At 32.3% G+C, this 20561-nt stretch overlaps 3 protein-coding genes across 3 annotated transcripts; 2 read left to right on the top strand and 1 right to left on the bottom strand.

The window, feature by feature from the left end:
- Nucleotides 1-528: 528 nt before the first annotated feature.
- On the bottom strand, nucleotides 529-2453 carry LOC133831598 (lycopene beta cyclase, chloroplastic/chromoplastic-like). The gene has a single exon (XM_062261967.1). It carries the CDS (start codon nucleotides 2171-2173, stop codon nucleotides 656-658), a length of 1518 nt encoding a protein of 505 aa, XP_062117951.1. The 5' UTR covers nucleotides 2174-2453; the 3' UTR covers nucleotides 529-655.
- An 8571-nt stretch (nucleotides 2454-11024) lies between these two features.
- LOC133833147 (UPF0481 protein At3g47200-like) lies at nucleotides 11025-13224 on the top strand. Its single transcript, XM_062263402.1, has 2 exons — nucleotides 11025-11774; nucleotides 12499-13224. The coding sequence occupies exons 1-2, from the start codon at nucleotides 11025-11027 to the stop codon at nucleotides 13222-13224; spliced, it is 1476 nt and encodes a 491-aa protein (XP_062119386.1).
- Nucleotides 13225-17480: 4256 nt separating this feature from the next.
- On the top strand, nucleotides 17481-19309 carry LOC133829514 (uncharacterized). Its single transcript, XM_062259225.1, has 2 exons — nucleotides 17481-18284; nucleotides 18958-19309. Exons 1-2 carry the CDS (start codon nucleotides 17987-17989, stop codon nucleotides 19203-19205), a joined length of 546 nt encoding a protein of 181 aa, XP_062115209.1. The 5' UTR covers nucleotides 17481-17986; the 3' UTR covers nucleotides 19206-19309.
- The last annotated feature ends 1252 nt before the right edge of the window (nucleotides 19310-20561 follow it).

The raw sequence follows: 20561 nt of genomic DNA, 5'->3' as shown, positions 1-20561 counted from the left end.
TACTTGTAAAAATTTCTTATAGTGTTCTTTTAATGCAAGATACACTTTTTGTTATGGTGTGTAACTTTGTAATTTGGAGCTTTAGATTCTATGTTCAACAAATGTTTTTATGGTTTGTATTTGGACGTTGTGGACACCATATGGACATAAGCTATTACGGTTTGTATTTGGATTTTAGGGACATTATGAAAAATTATAGTTGTAATTTAGAATATATGAACATTGTGGATATTTACAAGAGTATATGGTGTATTTGAATTCTTATAATTTTTGCTTCACATCAAATTATTAAAGTGTACAAATGTGGACAATTTTGAAACACAGAATATTATGGGCAATAACTTTATAGACAAATTTGAAAAACAAAACTTCTGAAAAGTTTAAATTATACTTTAAAAGGTTCTTTTTTATACTTAAAATTTACTAAAAAAAAAGTTATTTTTATAGTAATGCATAACTCCCAATCCCATACAAGGCTGCAGAACTGCAATAATAACTTTAGAACATTAACAGTTTCATATGGAGGGATTTCTATCGACCACAGGATTGAATATACATTACGATCAAAAGCATTACAGCTGATTCACAACTTTTCAAGCAACAACATCAAAAAACTTAAAAAAGTGCCAACAAATAATTGAATATCATAATCATCCTAATCTCTATCCTGTATCAGATTGTTGACCATGTTTACCAAAGGAACAGTTCCCTTAGCCATGATCTCTATTCTACTAGTATTAGAGGCATGGTAAAACAGAGAAAGCCCAAATAGTACAAGCTCGGGAAGAAATAGTCGAGATGACAAGAATCCATGCCAATAATGAGGTTCTAGATCAAAAAATGCATCAAAAAACCTTCTTGTGGCTGGCAAATCAAGTTTAAGAAGAATATCCATACCAAAACAGAAGAACTCCCTCTGTCTCCTCCTCTCTATGGGCCATAGATCTTTCCAAACTTCGGTGGACAATCCTTGTCCAGAAAGACCTCTATCAGATCCCAAATACCGAACTATGGAATTCGCAACGATGGGAGCCGCAGCCAAGGTTCTTGCTACCATATAACCAGTTGAAGGGTGCACCATCCCAGCTGTACCGCCTATTCCAACAACTCTCTGGGGGAGCACCGGAAGTGGCCCACCCATTGGAATAACACAATGCTCATCTTCTTCAATGCTCTTCACATTTATTCCCAAGTGCCTTAATCTAGCCACCATTCTTTCCTGAATATCCCTCATAGGTAATCCAGGCCGAGCTACTAAAGATGTTTCTTCAAGAAATATCCTGTTAGAAGAAAAGGGCATTGCATATAGAAAAGTAGGTATCTTACTATTTCTCTCTTTTAACTCGATGTTGTTGTTGAGATGAGAATCTCTCCAGTCCATAAAAACCATTTTATCTACATCAAAAGGGTGACCATCAACCTCGGCCAAAATCCCATAAGCCACTTGGTAACCTGGATTATAAGGCTTATCATACTGTACAAGGCATCTGGAGAAACCAGTCGCGTCAAGAACCACAGAAGCTTGAATAGTCACACCATCATTGCAAATCAAAAAGGATTTAGATTCCTCATGTATAACCTTAATAACTTTAGCTTGGTGAAACTTGACACCATTTGATATGCACTTTTGCAGCATTTTTGACTTGAGCAGCTTCCTATTGACCCTCCCATAAGGCCTATCTAAATCCTTTTTGGAATTTTCATTTATGTACACAACAGCACCGGACCAGGTAGTGTCAAGGCAATCAAGCAAATCCATGGCCTCAAATTCATCCACCCAAACACCATAGTTATTAGGCCAAATCAATTTTGGACAAGGGCCAATGGAGCACACTGCAAGCCCTGCTTCAGAGACTTGCTGCGCCACCGCCAGCCCCGCTGGACCTCCACCAACAACCGCAAGGTCCACCACAAGACCCTTTGATGGGTCATACAAGGGAAGCTCAAAATCAAGATTCTCCTTTTTGGTTTCTGGCACAAGCTCCAAAAGAGCACTACTACTAACACTACTAGCCCTGACACAAGTAGTCTTACTCCATTTCAGATTAGACTTCTTAACACCAAATCTAAGCTCCTGAAGTTTTGCTGGGTATGAATTGCTCACTTTCTCTGAAAACCCATTATGTGGATGCAAGAACTCGAGCTTGTTACGAGTTTTGAGTAAAGTGTCCATGAAATCTCAATCTGGGTCACAGATATCTCTACAAAATCCAAACTGGGTCACCTCGAATTCCTGAAATAACAATCTGACCGTGAAAGAATTTAGAAAATTCTGAACTATGAAATCAATTACAATGATGGGTCTTTGGACTCAATACAGAATATGGAACTCTGGTCTTGTAAAAGAACCTAACTTTTCACCTAAAAGTATATCAGTACAACAAATATTTTCTAGAAATTGATAACAGTTCTTCCAATTTCTCAACCTTCTAGTTCTACAATACGTGATGAACACAGCTAAGAAGAGCTTAATATGATAATAGTTGCATAGCTTAGAGTTGACAAGCATATATATGGTGTTGAAATTAGTTATGATTTTTTTTTTTTTTCTGTTTGTAAACCCTAAAAAGGCAGGGGGCAAACACACGCTATAACAGCCAACTAACCAAATGAAAACAGACACATGGTCCCGACAAACAACTGAAAATAAAGCCACACTGAGATGAACTAGATAACAATTAAAGAGGAAATTACATTAAATATAGAATTTATTTTAAAACTTTGAAAAATATGTTTTTTATTTTTTCTTAAGTTTCTTATGGCATATTTTTTGTATATATATTTATGGGAGTTTTTTTCTCATATATTTGAAATATTTTATTTGTATATCATATTTTAATTTTTATAAAGTCTTAATAGCTAGTTTTAATGTGTTTTGAGATTATTTTTATAATTTTAATCAATTTGTATTATTTTTTTATCATTCATATTTTATTATAGGTTTTTTTATATTATTTAAAAAGAATTGAGACATTTATCACCATGCTCTTTATTTCCATTTCTTCTTCTTTTCTTCTAATTTTTACATTCTTTAATCAACATTTTCTCTGAAGTAACCGGTCACCACTATCAAAATAATTTCATTCTGTGGTAGTAATCGTATGTCACTATTAATTTCTTTAGTAGCTGGTTACAACTATAAAAATCAGTTTTACGTTTTAAGTGGTGTTGTAGTAACTAGTTACAACAATAAAAATACCAACTAAATTGTAACTAGTTACTTAGTGAGATTTAGAAAAAGAACAAAATTATCAAAAGAAGTCTTTTCCAATAGCCAATTGTCACGACCCGAGCCCTAGGCTATGACAGATTTGTAAAATCCATAACTTTGGTGGTCAAAGGTCAAACTTTGACCCTTATTGGAAAATAGTCTTTATAAATAATCATTTAGTTTATATTAGATAGTACTATAATTATAAGTCAAAACAATGGAATAACTCATATAATTATATATAAAAATATTAGTGATAAAAGCAAGATCATTTATCATTATACATAGAACAATAATATTCTTACAGTTATGTAGTCACCAAACAGTTAAATTTACTAAGTCATAAAACACTCAAAATAATACTTAGCATCCACCATTCATCGTTCCTAACTATTTCATAGCTAATTCAGATATACTGATCATTAGGTTCCAAATCTAATACATATATAATGCTCAAAAGATAAGACAATGGCACTAAATAGAAATAGGCTAAATGTAACGAACTCCATTGGTTACATACATATATATAGTGTAAAAAAAAAAACAAAGTTTTACATGAATATAACAATACTGAAATTCTGAATTTACAAAAACTTTGTTAAACAATACATAAACTAATATTCATAACTTCAAACCATACAATACTCACAACTAAATAAAAAAATTATCTTACATACAAATCTTAATACTTTTATCAATAATTTTCATGGTGTTACTACACCTTAACGTAGAAATGAAGATGTATCCAACCGATAAATTGAAAAGCTTTATGTAAATTACAAAGTTCATGAAATACTTTTAAAGCTTTAAGTAAATTATAAAGTTCACAAAATACTTTTAATGAAATATAATTATAAAATCAAGTTTCTCGTTTATTTATAAAATAGCATAGCAGAACTCCACTCCCTTCAGGTCAGCCCCATATGTACAGTCATGTTGGCTCCACGTATACTCATCAACGATTTATATTTGATGCATCTTACCTACAATACAAGACATTGTCTGATGAGCTAAGGCTCAGTAAGCAGAATAACTACCTCATATGCATAAACGTGCAACATGTTATATATATTTTCTTTCTTTCTTTCACTTTCCTTTCTTTTGGGCCCTAGAGAATGCTGCTGCCGGCATTATATAGGGAATCACATTCCCACCTGAACATAAACATGATAATAGGGAATTTCCTTCATAAACATTCATCATATAGGGACGTACATCTCCCTCCTTACATTTTTGGGACTTAGGTCTCCCAAGCAGCACCTCTACTTTAACGTTTTCAATAACTTGTCTGTGAACATTAAGCGTGCTTATGCATAATATAACATTCTTGAAAATAACTTATGCATAAGAACACTGTGACAGATTAACATATAAAGTATATAAATGCACATAAGACACATAAAATACTTGTATTGTAGATGAGGATTCTACTTACCTTGCGTCTTGATAAAACAACCGAAATTGTTAGCTTCCTGATAAAAACACAAACTATTAACTTACATAAAATCTACATGATGAAATGTTAGCTTAAAATTGTTATTATCCCATTTTTTTCCTGTTTTATTGCTTATTTTATGTCCAAGCGTATGGTCATACTATATTTGTCCATGGGATGGTCCTGGTCTAAAAGTCGTGGTCATGGTCATGGTCATACGGAAAAGTCCAGGTCATAATACTTGTCCATAATAATAGGGAATAAGGTCATAAGAGTCCATAATAGTCCAAAGTATGACCATAGCCTATATAAGTTTAATATTATGACGATACATAAAAAAAATAATTTATATTTCAATTTCGACATTATAAATTATGACGACATGGTAAAGTAATCTATATATAACTTTTGGCATTATAATGGCATGGTAACATAATCTATATATAAATTATAACGGCATAGTAAAATAATCTATAAATTTTGGCATTATAACGATATAGTAAATTAATCTATATATAAATTTTTAGACATAGTAGCATAATCTATATATAAATTTTGGCATTATAACGGCATGATAAAATAATCTATATATAAATTTTGACATTATAAAGGTATAGTAAAATAATCTATATATAAATAATAGTTAAATAACTGAATTGAAAGGCTCGGGAAAGAGCTTACCCAAAAAGGTCTTCGTAGGCTAACGTTACAAACAGAACTTCGCCTATATTTTAGAGATTTAAAACTTTAAAAGAGTGTTTAAGAAGATTTTTAGGCAGAGCGAGAGAAAGAAAGATTTTTCGTAATTCAAAATGAATTCTGAAAGGCTCTATTTATAGGAAAACATTGGGTTACTATGCTGCATAGTAAAATAATAAAATATTAAAAATATCAAGCATAGTAAAATAATAAAATATTCAAAATATCAAGCATAGTAATTTGCTTAAGTCATCACTGTGTCACTACTGCATCAACATGTGGGACCCATGGGGTGGACCCCGCTGTGGGACCCACTATGAATAGTACTCGGTGAATAGTAAAAAAATGAAAATTTCTCAATCTTCTTATATTACTTAATTTAACATTTTTTACTCACAAACTTTTCTGAAAATGTTTCTCTAACACCCATAAATTAATTATTCCCACATGTTAGTTACTCCAACAACTTAGAATTGTTAAAATCCCATAATAGAAAACAACTATACCCCCAACGATCAGGATCACTATTCACCAACGGTCATAAACGGCTAGTTTTTGTCCTATAAATACTTGTTCCTTCAACCATTTACTTGCACAACTTCTTCATCTCTTAACCTTCTAGATAAAATTCATCATCAAAACATGAATTTCTCTTTATTTTTCATAACTTTAGTGATTGTTTGCTTGTATTTAGCATCATTCTATGGGTATTATACTAATGAAATGCCCATGAATGTTATAGTTGCATATTCATTAGTTATTCTTCCACTTTACTTAATAGCTCTAGCATTCGGTTAGCATTGTAATGCACTCAAAAGTATGAATAAAAATATCTTCTCTTATTATTTTTTATAACTGTTATAATGCATTTGTAGAAAGAAATGGGAGTTACACTAAACACCTTGGCTCCACTAATAATTCACCTTCCACATTCGTATCACTGGGTTCCTGGAATGGGAGAGATATAGGGGGTGAGCTTATAAAGCTCGGTAGGAAAGCAACTAATATTATGGACCCAAAAGTTTAATAAAACCCCTGCATGGTTAGCTTTGAAAACAAAACATATATCATCATGTATAAACCAAAATAGAGAGAAATCACAAATAATCATAAGAGCATAGCTACAAGTGCACATCACATCGTCCACTAGATCTCTAGCTCCCGTTACCCACCATGGAAAATCTGACATCCTAAACCGGGTAGCCAGACCTGATAACCACCATAAGGGGGAGGCTTAGAACACTTCCTGTATACAGATGCTAGGTCTTTACACCTACAGGTGAGTGGACACCTAATCTACCTGTAATGCCCAGAATCCCTAATGAAGTTTAATGGTTGGATTAGTAGGTCGGGAGGGCCATAATTGTTTTATTATGTCATTAAATGATTATATGCATGTTTATGTGAATTATATTATAATATGGTGTTAAATGCATGCATGTGGGTCCACATTTGATTATTAGGGAATTTTGGTAATTTGGCCCGTTGAGGGCATATTTGTGTATTTTGGTGCATATTGTGATTTATGGATGAGATCCCATTATTATGGGGATATATTCGAGCTATTCGGCATGAGACGGTCATATATTGCAAATTAGCGGTTTTGTCATAACGGGGTCAATTATTGGGGTATTGGATAATGAGAGTGTTTATTTGATGATATATTGGGAGTTATTGAGATCAGGAGGAAATTCTGGGAGTTTTGACTATTTTGTCCCCATGGGTGTTTTTGGGACCCCGAGCATTAGGATTTATTTGAGGTTACTTAAGCTTGAAGTAGTCTGTTAGACAGAAACTTACGTTCAAACACCTTTCTCTTTCTCCCGTTAGTTCTTTTTACCGTTCGTGGCAATTTCGAAGAAATCTTGAATTCTAGGAGTCGGAATCAAGCGAGGATCGAGGCATAGCGATCCTAGGAAAAATTAGAAGCTTCTTGACCGAAGGATTTAACGAGAAACAACCCAATCAAAGGTAATCCAAGCTTTAAGTTTTGAGATTTTGAGTTTTTAAGCTTTGATTTGGATTTTGTGTATCGATGAGTTTTTTATTCGTTTGAGCCTCGGGATTTGATGATTTTGGATCATTGGGATGTTTGAGAACTTTGATTTTTGGATTTGGAGATGTTTAGGTATGTTTTTGGAAGGTTTAAAAGATGAGAAAACGGAGTTATGGCTGGTTTCCGAGTGGGGGCCGCGACCCAAGTTGGGTGCTGAGGGCGGTGGAGGTTGTGCGTGCTGGGGGCCGCGACGCTTGCTCCTGGCTTGGCTGGGGGCCGCGGCTCAGGATTTTGGGGCCGCGGCTCATGAGGGTTTTTGAGGCCAAATGAGTGTTTTGATCATGGGAACTCAATTTTAGGCCTCGGGATCGTTCCTACTACCCTGTTTAGTGGGATTCGATGTCTCGGAGGCTAGGTCTTGGTTCGAGAACCTTTGTTACTCAGTTTATTGATGAAATCCCATAATGGGTTATGACCATGTGACCGTTAAGGAACTAAAAGGTTAATTGTTCTCAAGGGTTGTTCTTTTACTATTTCTCACTCGAACCAGAGGTAAGAAAACTGCACCCCATATATGACATGCGTGATTATTATTGAGGCATGTTGAGTGTTTGTGGACATGAATTGCATACCAAATGCTTAGCAAATCTTGCTTACTTATGAATGGCACTGACTCATTAGTCAGGTTTAGCAATGGTGTCAGAATTAATTGTGAAGCTGTGACTAATTTGTCAAGTTCGGCAGTAATACTGAGCACTGGTCACATGGTATTGACTCATAAGTCAAGGATGGTCTTAGCGTGTTTAACGCAAGCCTATAAAGATTAGATCTAATCGCCATCTGCATTGAGTGACTCAAATGAGCATTAATGCCGGACCGACCTCAAGTTCGATGAATATTAAAAAAGCGCTTGTCTAGCCAAAGACTAGTTACTTAGAGCCAGGGCCAGAAAGCCCCAGTGACGGTTTAGTCACATGGCTATGGGTGCCGAGCCCTTTAGTGACTTACTCAACAGTCACTCATCTGTTTAAGCTAGTGACTTACTCATCAGTCACTCATCTGATTAAGGCTATAAGCCTCAGTATGATTAACAGAACCTCAAGTGTTAAATCACTCATCTGTTCGGGGCTATAAGCTCTATATGATTATAATGATCATCATTTAATATTATTTACAAGCAGTATTGAGTTTTTTTGCTGGGCCTTGGCTCATGGGTGCTATGTGGTGCAGGTAAAGGGAAAGAAAAGCTCACCCAGCCTTGAGTGGAGAGCTTAGGTGGTGATGTGTACATATGTGGTCGCTTGACCACCACGGCCAAGGAGTTCACAGGGGAATTAGGGGGTTTACCCTTTTTTTTTGCCGCTTAGGTCGGCGGGTTGTAAATTTCAAACTGTAATGACCATTTTGGATTGTAAATAACTTGTGTACGCTTTTGTGGGCCCATGAACAGTTTTATGTTTTAAATAAAATATAGCATTTCCTTTTGATTTGTTTTCCACATTAACCTATTATTAACACCTGGAAGCACGCTTTTAACCAAAGAACTCGGTTAGCGAGTTAAATTCACGGTTCAACGTTCACCGTAACGGTCTTGGAGTAACCAGGGCGTTACAACTTGGTGTCAAAGCGTGCCAAGGTTTAGGGTTCCTATAGACTGGCTAGGCATGTACACTCACCACTGAAGACAAGCTCGACTCATGGTTGGGTAACTATTTATGTGGTTATATACTTAACTGCTTAAATATATTATAAATGCTTTACCTGTTTACATGAGACACCATGTTAAACCTGTGCCCTGAATATTGCATTTTCAGCAACCGTGTGCTAAATAGTACTGAAATTGCTGGAACATGCTTATTAACATTGTTGATTGTGAATTATTATGTGATACATGCTAAGTACTAAATGTTATAATCATGTATCTATTTGTATATTTGTATGACTATGGAATATGATAATTATCTGCTTGTTCTTGGATCGTAAGGCGACAAGATGTTTAGTTATCACTACCTGACTGGCCGTATTGACTATTGTTTCAACAAGGTATAGGTTGATAAGAATGAATCCAGGACAGACAGATTCACCAGCTGGCCAGAGTGATCAAGGCCAGAATAATAATCAGGGTCAGGAGAATGACCAGGGACAGATTCCACAGCCAGCTCCTGAAAACTGGTAGCAGTTATTTACAGATTTGTAGGCTACAGTATTGAGGCAGGGAGAAGAACTCCACCTCCTGAGACAACAGCAGATCCCTACAGGTACCAATGTACTCGAAGCGCCACCTGTACCAGTGCCAACAATTGAACAGGTACCAAGGTTTATTTGTTTAAGTACATAGCCACATAAATTATATTGTTATGTAATAAATGTATTGTAATACATGGAAGATAATACTTGCCATAAAAAGAGTACCTATCGCTAGGGGTGGCAATTTGGGTCACGACACGACACGACACGACACGATTAAGGTAAACACGAACACGACACGTTTAATAATCGTGTCGTGTTCGTGTTTGAGTTTGAGTTTTTGACACGTTTAATAATCGTGTCGTGTTCGTGTTTACCTTAATCGTGTCGTGTCATAATAGTGTTGACCCATTTAATAATCGTGTCGTGTCAGACACGATAACACGAATACTTTACATAGGTTTTATGATTTTTTTCGTATAATTATCATTAATCGTGTCATAATCGTGTTCGTGTCGTGTTGACCCGTTTAATAATCGTGTCGTGTTCGTGTTCGTATTTTTGACACGTTTAATAATCGTGTCGTGTTCGTGTTTACCTTAATCGTGTCGTGTCATAATCGTGTCGACACGAATCTGACACGTTTACACGAATTGCCACCCCTACCTATTGCTGATTCATGTGTTTATTATCTAACAATGATAATCGTTGGAATTAAGTTATACATTAATTAAATGCTGACTAATGTTGGAATATTTTTTATGATATATATTAAAAATCAATACGTTACAACTAATTGATTTTTTTTTCATTTAATATATCAAAATTAATGGTCAACATTTATTTGTTAAACTCAATTTGAATTTCCTAATTAAATAGAGGGAATATCTTAATTAAGTTGAGAGAATATCTCAACCTCTGTAATTGTGGTAGAGACTCTGATAGTAGGTCTCACTCTATAAATATAGAGTACCGATCCTCAAGCTCACTACGAGTTTGGAAGCTCGTGTACTCGTTCTAAATCAATGGCTGGAGGTATACAATTTCGATCCTCTAAATTCTATATAATAATTTATTTATTCCGCATTAAACTTGTTATGTATCTAGATTAATTTTTAAACTAACATTAGTTAGCTATTTTAATGCGTAAGTTTCAACAAAGTGCATACAGGTACAGTGCTAGCTAGCTGGTTGTACTTGTAAAAATTCCTAAGAGTGTTTCTCTGAACAAGAGTACAACAAATGCCAAACTGGCAAAAGAGGTAAAATTCCAAATGTCTTCAATAATTATATTTTCGTGCTTATTCTTATACCAATCTTGATTCTTTGATCAAAGAATAATAAACTAGGAAAATGATACGTGCATTCACACACAAACACAAATATATATATATATATATATACATAATACATCATGTGTGCTCACTACTCACTTATATTAAAACTTATTATTCATATCATCATTTCCTATCTTTACAAAATTCACTTTCAAAAAAATGACAAGTGAAAATGAGCGAAGTGAAGTTGACTTCAAATTTGGTAATGGGGAAGTAGCATCGGCCAATTCTAAACTACATGAAGTAATTGATGAGTTGATGAGAAAAAAGACCAATGTGGAGAGGAGATTATCAGGTCCCGACAAAGTCCCACAACCGAAGATACAGAAGGTTCCTCAGGTCCTTAGAGATGAACAGAAGAATTTTGAGACGTACTACCACCCAAAGTGGATATCAATCGGTCCAATTCATCATGGCAACCCCAAATTCCAGCTTGCAGAGCAACGATTCAAGTTTCTCTTCGCAGCAGAGTTCGTCAAAAACAGCGGCCACCAATCCCAGGAGCACCTTTACAAAAAAGTAATGGAAAATATTAAGGTGCTGAAGCTATGTTTCGATGATGAGGTGCTCAAGGAGTATTATCGTAAAGATGGCAAGGATGATGAGGCCTTGGGGTGGATGTTGTTCTTGGATGGATGTTTTACACTCCAATTCATTTACAGCATTATGAAGGATGAGTCGATGACACATTTTGAGATTAAAAATGACCAGGTTGCTTTTGTGTTACACGATTTTTTCTTGTTAGAGAATCAAATCCCATACCTTGTCCTGAGCCTGTTGATGGAGAATTCGGAAAAGGAATTCTCTGAGAATTTGGAGGGCTCGATCAAGCAGTTTCTTAGTTTGAGTGTTTTGACACCTGAGAAGTATGGCAAGCCTACGATGGTCCCTCCAAAGGACTACATGCCAGTTCATCTTCTTGATTTTCTACGCTTGGCGCTCCTTCAAACATCTCATCATGACCGCAATAAAAGGTCAAAATCATGCATCTACACATACCTTAGAAACAAACTCACTTCGCCACGGTCTCTGGATAATAATAATCCAAAAACTAGCACGAGTAAGATCTCTATAATATTTAAATCTTTCAAAAGTCATGAATTTTCTTCTTTTTTTTAATTATTATTAACATGCAAAAGTATACTGTTTTAGATATAGTCATGACTTTATAGTACAGTCAGTAGATTCTATTTCATTTGCATATAATGTTAAATTCAAACGTACGTATTGTTTAATCATATAATATACCTAGGACTTATTGCCAGCGGCGGACATAGAATTTTACTTATATTCCAAAGTCTTTGTCAATAGTTTCACAGACGAATATATGATATTTACTCTGTTAATATTAATGTTATATATTATTAAAGGTTTATATTTTTTTATATTGTAATTAAATAGATCTACACCCGATTTTCATGAAAAAAAAATATTATAAGATAATTACTAGGCAGAATTATATTTATTATTTTGAGTTGTTAGTTTAATAAATTATTTGTGATTTTAGTTTAAAAAATTTTAATCAAAATTAAATTTAAGAACTTATTTGAACTATTTTACAAATAATATGATATGCCTAGTATTTTTTTTTAAATAGTATTCAAACTAAAATTTTCCATATAATATACGTAAGAGTTCTGACGAAGAGAACCCCGCCGAGGAGAAACAACAAACTTTTCGTAAGCGAAGTGTGACGGATCTCAAGACAGCCGGAATCAACTCAAAACAGAGCAAGAGTAGCTCTTCAAAAGACATAAACTCAAAACAGAGCAAGAGTAGCTCTTCAAAAGACATAAAAGAACAAACTTTTCGTAGTGTGATGGATCTCAAGGCAGCCGGAATCAACTTAAAACGGAGCAAGAGTAGCTCTTTAAAAGACATAAAATTTTCTTCGAGACTCTTCTCAGCTGAACTAGAACTTCCACCAATAACAGTAGATGACTCAATGGCTCCTAAATTCTTGAACCTGATCGCCTTTGAAATGTGTCCAGACAATACCAAGACCGAGTACGAAGTGTCATCTTACATAAGTTTCCTAGACTCACTCATTGATTATCCCAACGATGTGAAAGAGTTGAGATCATCTCACGTACTCCACAACCTTCTTGGCTGTGACAAAGAAGTGGCAAAACTTTTTAATAAGATGGGCAGATATTTGGTGCCAAATCCTGCGGTGTACGAGGAGGTGATAAGCCAAATAGAGAAGCACTACCACAACAAGTGCCTGACTTGGATAGCTCAGGTCTTGAACGAACATTTCAGTACTCCTTGGACGATTGTCACTTTTGTGGCTGCGTTTTTGGCTCTTGGTATGTCCGTTATTCAGACCTATTACACTATCTATCCTAGAGGAGAATGATCTTTATATATATATATATATGAGATCAAATATAATGGAGCTTCAACACTACATTAATTGGACTCTCATTATTCTTTTTCCATCAAAATTTATATACTTTTTTTTTTAAAAAAGGCATCGATTGATGATCCTAATAAATTTGTGAGCAGCTTCTTTCTATACGCATATATATATATATATATGCATACAGTCAATTATTTGTAATCTGGATTTTGAGTTACTACTTTTACTCCTTTGCACATTTTAGTTTTTATAAAGTGTGATGTTATTATAATAAAAAATTTCATTCACTCTTGATTTGATTTATAATTATTTCTTGGATCTGGGTATTTTGTGATAATATAAAGTGAGGGAAGCTATTTTTTAAATTATGGAACTTCATTTTCCTTGTAGAGAATAATATCCGAAAAAGGAGATTAGTTTTTAAATATATATATGAGAAATAGTTTAACATATAAAAATATATCAGCTGGTATTTTTTAAAACACAAATGTACAGTGTAATAATTTTGCAAACAATAAATATAAACTTGGTAAGTTTGGTAATTTTATAGCCATAATATGATATTTTGAAAATGAATTTGAATATTGTGGTATTTTTCAAATAATTCTTATATTTGAAGATATTTTTAATATTATTCAAAAAATATATATAATTACAAAATGCGAAATCTTTAAAAAGATTTGAAGATATTTTTAATTTGAATATAGCCAAAATGCGAAATCTTTAAAAAGATTTTCGTGAAACAAATTACTAGATATAGATTTTAATGTACCTCGTTGCTAATAAGTTTATGATTATGAAACCAGTTTATTAAGCATATGGTGTTGAAATTAGTTGTTATGATTTTTTTTAATTTTTTTTTATTTGGCTGTTTGCAACCCCTTCAAAGGCAGGGCACCAAACTTCATTGGCAAAGATAGCAGAAGAGAAAAATAAAAAATATCATATTTATGAAAAAATTCAGTTATTGTGAAAATTACATTTTATATGGATTTTTTAATAAAGTTTTTAAAAATATGGCTTTTTTTACAAGTATTATTTTATAGTTTTTTAAAACTTGTATTCCCTTCGATGGGATTTTTTCCCCATATTTTTGTAAAAAAATCATTATTATGCCATATTTTTTCCCATAATCTTGTTTTTGTTAATTAAATTTGTCTATACAAACTAAAAAAAGTTTAATTACCATATTTTTGTATATTAATGGCTAAAAAATTATATTTATGAAAAAAAATTCCTTTGTTATTTGTGCAATCTAATATCAAATCTCATATATTTGAATTTAATAAATATTATAAAGTATTAATGGGTAGCCATCTATAAAGTGTACTTAAGATACTAAATAATGACACTCAATTAAAAAAAAACACCCGCTATAATGACCAACTAATAAAATGAGAACAAACATATGGCTGATAAACAAATAAAAATAAAGTCACACTGACACGAACTGGATAATAAATAAAGTCTCAACTCTATTTCTTTGTTACTTTACAATATTTTGATAAATAAAAAGTCTCAAAGGCCTAAGTTTTATTAACCACATAAAAACACTTGGGAAATCTACAAAAATGCACTAAAAGTTAAAAAAATCTGAAAAATACGGTACATTACAAAATTACGAAATTTTTGGATAAAAACATGGAATGACAAAAGTGTAAATACGTAGTGGCAAAATCATAAATAAAAGCTGTAAAATACAATTTTTTGTGATCAACGTTTACAAACTAGTAAATATCTATTACAAACTTATAAATATCTGTTACATGTTTGTAAATAATATTTACAAAATCAGTAATAGAATTGAAGATTTTTTTTTTTTTTTAGATAAAACTTACAAACAGATTCGTAACTAAAGTTTTTTATTTTTATAACAATGGTTTACAAATCTAGTTTTACAACTAAGAAATATATTTTTGTAACTAACATTTACAAAAATATTTTATAGTGTTAAGAAATCATAAACAAAATATACATAAAAATATTATACTTTTCCATATTGTTACAATATTGTACCAAAAATTATATGAACCAACATATTTATGCTATACAACTTAAAAATATAAATTTAAGATATTAATTATTTATAAAACACTTTATTGAATATAGTAGTGAAATACAATATTTTTTTAAAACAAATTTTACATTTTTGTAACAACAATTTACAAAACTAATTTTACAACTAAAAAGTTTATTTTTGTAACTCACATTTACATAAATATTTATAAAGTTATTTAACATGATTATTACAAAGATTTACAGAACTAATTTTTTAACTTTAAATATATCTTTGTAACAAAACTTGAAACTTAGATTAGATTATGATTTTATTTTAACATTAAGTGTTGAGATTTGACTAGCTATGATTTAAAATATATATATATAATATTTTTATAAAGAATAATAATATTGTGATTATCTTTAACTGTATATTATATTATAATATTAATTTTAATTAACAACATATTGTAACTTGTATAAATATTTATTTATTTTTTGAGTAATTGTATAAATATTAATTTTAATATTAATAAATACACTTATTTTAAATAAAAATAAATTAATCTACTTTATTTTATTTTATTGAAGGTAGTAACTATACTTATTATTACTTTTATTATTAAAACAAAGGTAAAAAAAATGGTTGGGAAAACCGTATATGCCTGAATTCAAAGACAAAAAAAAATTAAAACAAAGGTCAATATATATATATATATACTGTTGGGGCTCTCGTATTTTTTGTAATTTATTACACATACCGTATAAAACGATTTTTTTTTTATATTACGGTGGGAGATGTAATCGGACCATTATATTTTTTTAAAGTCCTTAAAGTTTTTTCTCATTCAGTTTACCGAAATACATTAGTTCAATTCTTTCAATTCATTTACTGAAAATTGAGTCAATAATTTTGAATTTTGTATTATTGTATTATTAAACTCAATTTTGACTAAAAATGAGTTCAAGAGAGTATTTTATACTATTTAATAAAATATAGAGATATAATTTGGAATTATTGGCACATGGCCTCGGGCATGTCATGTACTACAAGAAAAATGATTTTTAGGGGCAACACTATTAGTGGTGACTTAAAATCGCCCCTAATAATGCCGTTGTTAGCGGCAAAAAGTTTTGCTGCTAATATTATCGCTGACAATTTTTTTAATATGGATCATTATTAGCTGTGACTTTTGTAATATTAGGGGCAACAAAGTAATTTTGAAAATTTTTAGAAAAAACGTGAGAAATTTCTCACCTAATTTTTTTTTTTTTACTATTAGCGGCGACACGTGTCGCCTATAATAATTTTGAAAATTTTCAAACAAAAACGTGGGAATTTTCCCATCTAATTTTTTTTAGGCGATACATGTATATCGCCACTAATAGTCCTCTAAATACCCCAGCCCGATGTCGTGTTCTTCATTTCTTTCCCTGCATTTTCTTGAGCAAAACCCTAGAGTTGCCGCCTCCCTGCATATTTCTCTCCGAAAACCGTATTTCCACTCCCCCCCCCCCCCAAAAAAAAAAAAACTCAAATTTGATGCCATTAATGTGTTCCCCAACCCTTAAAAGCATAAACCCAACCCTCTAAATTGTTTTTGCCCCCCATTTTCCATTTCTCACTCTTTTTTTCTCTACATATATAGTAATTAAAAGGTTTTAATTTATATTGTATATATGGTGGCTTTATTTTTTTAGAATAATATATATATATATATATTAGAGTAATTGTTCCAAAGTCTTTTGGAAAGAGTGTTGCTATTTGACATCTTAAGGTGTCCAACACCACATGAGATGACACATTATGGTTGGTTAGCGATACTTCATAATAGTTATTAAATTCTAATATATGGGACCAGATATTGGATTGCACCTACTTGTGTTGTTGGCACCTAACAATTCTCTTTTTGAAATGTTAATATTCAAAAGTGATTATTAATATTGTCAAATAAGGTACCTAGCCTAGCACTTTGTCGTTTTTTGAAAACACAGTTAGGCAAAAGAAGTATAAAATTAATGTCCTTAAAGGAAAAAGATGGAGAGGCTTATGTTGGAATTTTAACCAATGTAATGAAAGTAATGCGTATGTTTTAACAAAGTGCATCTATAAGTAGGCTAGCCAATTTCGTGCTTTTTCTCTTATACCAACCTTGATTCTTTAATCTAAGAATATATATATATATATATATAGTAACCTATGAAAATGCATGATATGCATGCACACAAATACACACATATATATAGACACACACACACATACATAATATTATATACATACACGGTCACTACTGCTCACTTATACGAAACCTTATCATCATCATTTCCTATCTTTACAAAGCTCATCACATGGAAAAAATGGTAAGTGAAATTGAGGGAAATGCAGTTGCCGAAGAATTTGTCAATGAGAAAATAAAATCAGCAAGTTCTAAGCTAAGTGCTGAGTTGATGAGAGAAAAGACCAATCCGCCGAGACCAGGGGAGAGGAAATTATCAGGTCGCGACAAATTCCCACAACCGAAGATACAGAAGGTTCCTCAGGTGCTTAGAGATGAACAGAAGAGCTTGGAGATGCTCTACGACCCAAAGTGGATATCAATAGGCCCTATTCACCATGGCAACCCCAAATTCCGGCTTGCAGAGAAACATTTCAAGTTTCTCTTCGCAGCGAAGTTCGTCGAAAACAGCGGCCACCAATCCTACGACCACCTTTACAGAAAAGTAATGGAAAGAATTGAACTGCTGAAGAATTGAACTGTTGATGGACAATTCGAAAAAGGAATTCTCTAAGGAGTTGCAGGGCTCGATCATGCTGCAGTTTGTTAGTTTGAATGTTTTGACACCTGAGAAGTATCGCAAGCCTATGATGGTCTCTCCAAAGGAGATGCCAGTTCATCTTCTTGATTTTCTACGCTTGGCACTCCTTCAACAATCTTATCATTACGGCAATAAAAGGTCAAATTCATGCATCTACACATACCTATTAGCTTGTCTGCCTCGACAACTCAGAAACAAACTCCTTTCACCACCATCTCTGGATAAACCTAAACATAGCACGGGTAAGATCTCTAATATTTAAATATTTCAAAAGTCATGAATTTTCTTCTTCTTCTTCTTCTTTTTTAATATTATTAGCATGCAAAAGTATACCCTTTTAGATCATTAGATTCTATTTCATTTGCATATAATATTAAATTCAAACGTATTAATTGTTTAATCATATAATATACCTAGGACTTATTGCCAGCGGCGGACATAAAATTTTACTTAATGTCATATTATTTATATTCCAAAGTCTTTGCCAATAGTTTACTGACGAAAATATGATATTTACTCTGTTAATATTAATGTTATATATCATTAAAGGTTTATATTGTATTTTGTCTCATTAAATAGATCTAAAGTTTTAATAATGTTATATTATAAAATTACTTTTTTAACCCTATTTTTGTAAATGGTTTAAATAGATCTACACCCCATTTTCATAAACAAAAAATTGAAGGTTAGGCAGAATTATAGTTATTGTTTTGAGTTATTAGTTTAGTGAATTATTTGTGATTTTAGTTCAAAAATTTTTTGATCAAAATTAGGTTTAATGATCTATTTGAATTATTTTACAAAACATAAAATTCAAAACACAATTTGTCAAGATCCAAATAATATGTCTAGCATTTTTTTTTAAAATAATAGCATTTATCAAACATCCAAACTTAAATTTTCCATATAATATAGGTAAGAGTTCTGATGAAAAGAACTCCGCCGAGGAAAAGAAAAAAGAACAAACTTTTCGTAGTGTGATGGATCTCAAGGTAGCCGGAATCAACTTAAAACAGAGCAAGAGTAGCTCTTTAAAAGACATAAAATTTTCTTCGAGTCTCTTCTCAGCTGAACTAGAACTTCCACCAATAACAGTAGACGACTCAATGGCTCCTAAATTCTTGAACCTGATTGCCTTTGAAATGTGTCCAGACAATACCTAGACCGAGTACGAAGTGTCATCTTACATAAGTTTCTTAGACTCACTCATTGATTATCCCAACGATGTGAAAGAGTTGAGATCATCTCACGTACTCCACAACCTTCTTGGCTGTGACAAAGAAGTGGCACAACTTTTTAATGAGATGGGCAGATTTTTGGTGCCAAATCCTGAGGCGTACGAGGAGGTGATAAGCCAAATAGAGAAGCACTACCACAACAAGTGCCTGACTTGGATAGCTCAAGTCTTGAACGAACATTTCAGTACTCCTTGGACGATTGTCACTTTTGTGGCTGCGTTTTTGGCTCTTGGTATGTCCTTTATTCAGACCTATTACACTATCTATCCTAGAGGAGGATGATCTATATATATATATATATATATATATATATATATATGAGATCAAATATAATGGACCTTCAGCACTACATTAATTGGACTCTTATTATTCTTTTTCCATCAAAATTTATATACTTTTTTTTTTAAAAAAAAGGCATCGATTGATGATCCTAATAAATTTGTGAGCAGCTTCTTTCTATATACGCACATATATATATATATATATATATGCATACAGTCAATTATTTGTAATCTGGATTTTGAGTTACTACTTTTACTCCTTTGCACATTAGTTTTTATAAAGTGTGATGTTATTATAATGAAAAATCTCATTCACTCTTGATTTGATTTATAATTTCTTGGATCTGGGTATTTTGTGTAATATTGAGTGAGGGAAGCTATTTTTTTAAATTATGGAACTTCATTTTCCTTATAGAGAATAATATCCGAAAAAGGAGATTAGTTTTTAAATATATATGAGAAATAGTTTAACAAATAAAAATATATCAGATGGTATTTTTTAAAACACAAATGTACAGTGTTATAATTTTGCAAACAATAAATATAAACTTGGTAAGTTTGGTAATTTTATAGCCATAATATGATATTTTGAAAATGAATTTGAATATTGTGGTATTTTTCAAATAATTCTTATATTTGAAGATATTTTTAATATTATTCAAAAAAATATTATTACACATATAGCCAAAATGCGAAACCTTTAAAAAGATTTTCGTGAAACAAATTACTAGATATAGATTTTCATGTACCTCGTTGCTGAGTTTATGATTGTGAAACCAGTTTATTAAGCATATGGTGTTGAAATTAGTTGTAATGATTTTTTTAATTTTTTTTCTTTGGCCGTTTGCAACCCCTTCAAAGGCAGGGGTACCAAACTTCATTGGCAAAGATAGCAGAAGAGAAAAATAAAAAAGATAACAATTTGTTAGTTGTGCAATATCGGATATCACATATTTAAATTTAATAAGTATTATAGAGTATCAATGACTAGCCATCTATA

This window comes from Humulus lupulus, chromosome 4 (assembly GCF_963169125.1).
Source record: "Humulus lupulus chromosome 4, drHumLupu1.1, whole genome shotgun sequence".
Classification (NCBI taxonomy): Eukaryota; Viridiplantae; Streptophyta; class Magnoliopsida; order Rosales; family Cannabaceae; genus Humulus; species Humulus lupulus.
This window is presented reverse-complemented; position numbering and strand designations above follow the sequence as displayed.

Excerpts from the sequence above, each read along its gene's own strand:
- LOC133831598 (XM_062261967.1), bottom strand. The coding sequence starts at position 2,173 with ATGGACACTTTACTCAAAACTCGTAACAAGCTCGAGTTCTTGCATCCA.
- LOC133833147 (XM_062263402.1), top strand. The coding sequence starts at position 11,025 with ATGACAAGTGAAAATGAGCGAAGTGAAGTTGACTTCAAATTTGGTAAT. Across the intron at positions 11,775-12,498 it reads CTCCAAAGGACTACATGCCA|AGTTCTGACGAAGAGAACCC; the intron begins GTTCATCTTCTT and ends AATATACGTAAG.
- LOC133829514 (XM_062259225.1), top strand. The coding sequence starts at position 17,987 with ATGGACAATTCGAAAAAGGAATTCTCTAAGGAGTTGCAGGGCTCGATC. Across the intron at positions 18,285-18,957 it reads TAAACCTAAACATAGCACGG|GTAAGAGTTCTGATGAAAAG; the intron begins GTAAGATCTCTA and ends CATATAATATAG.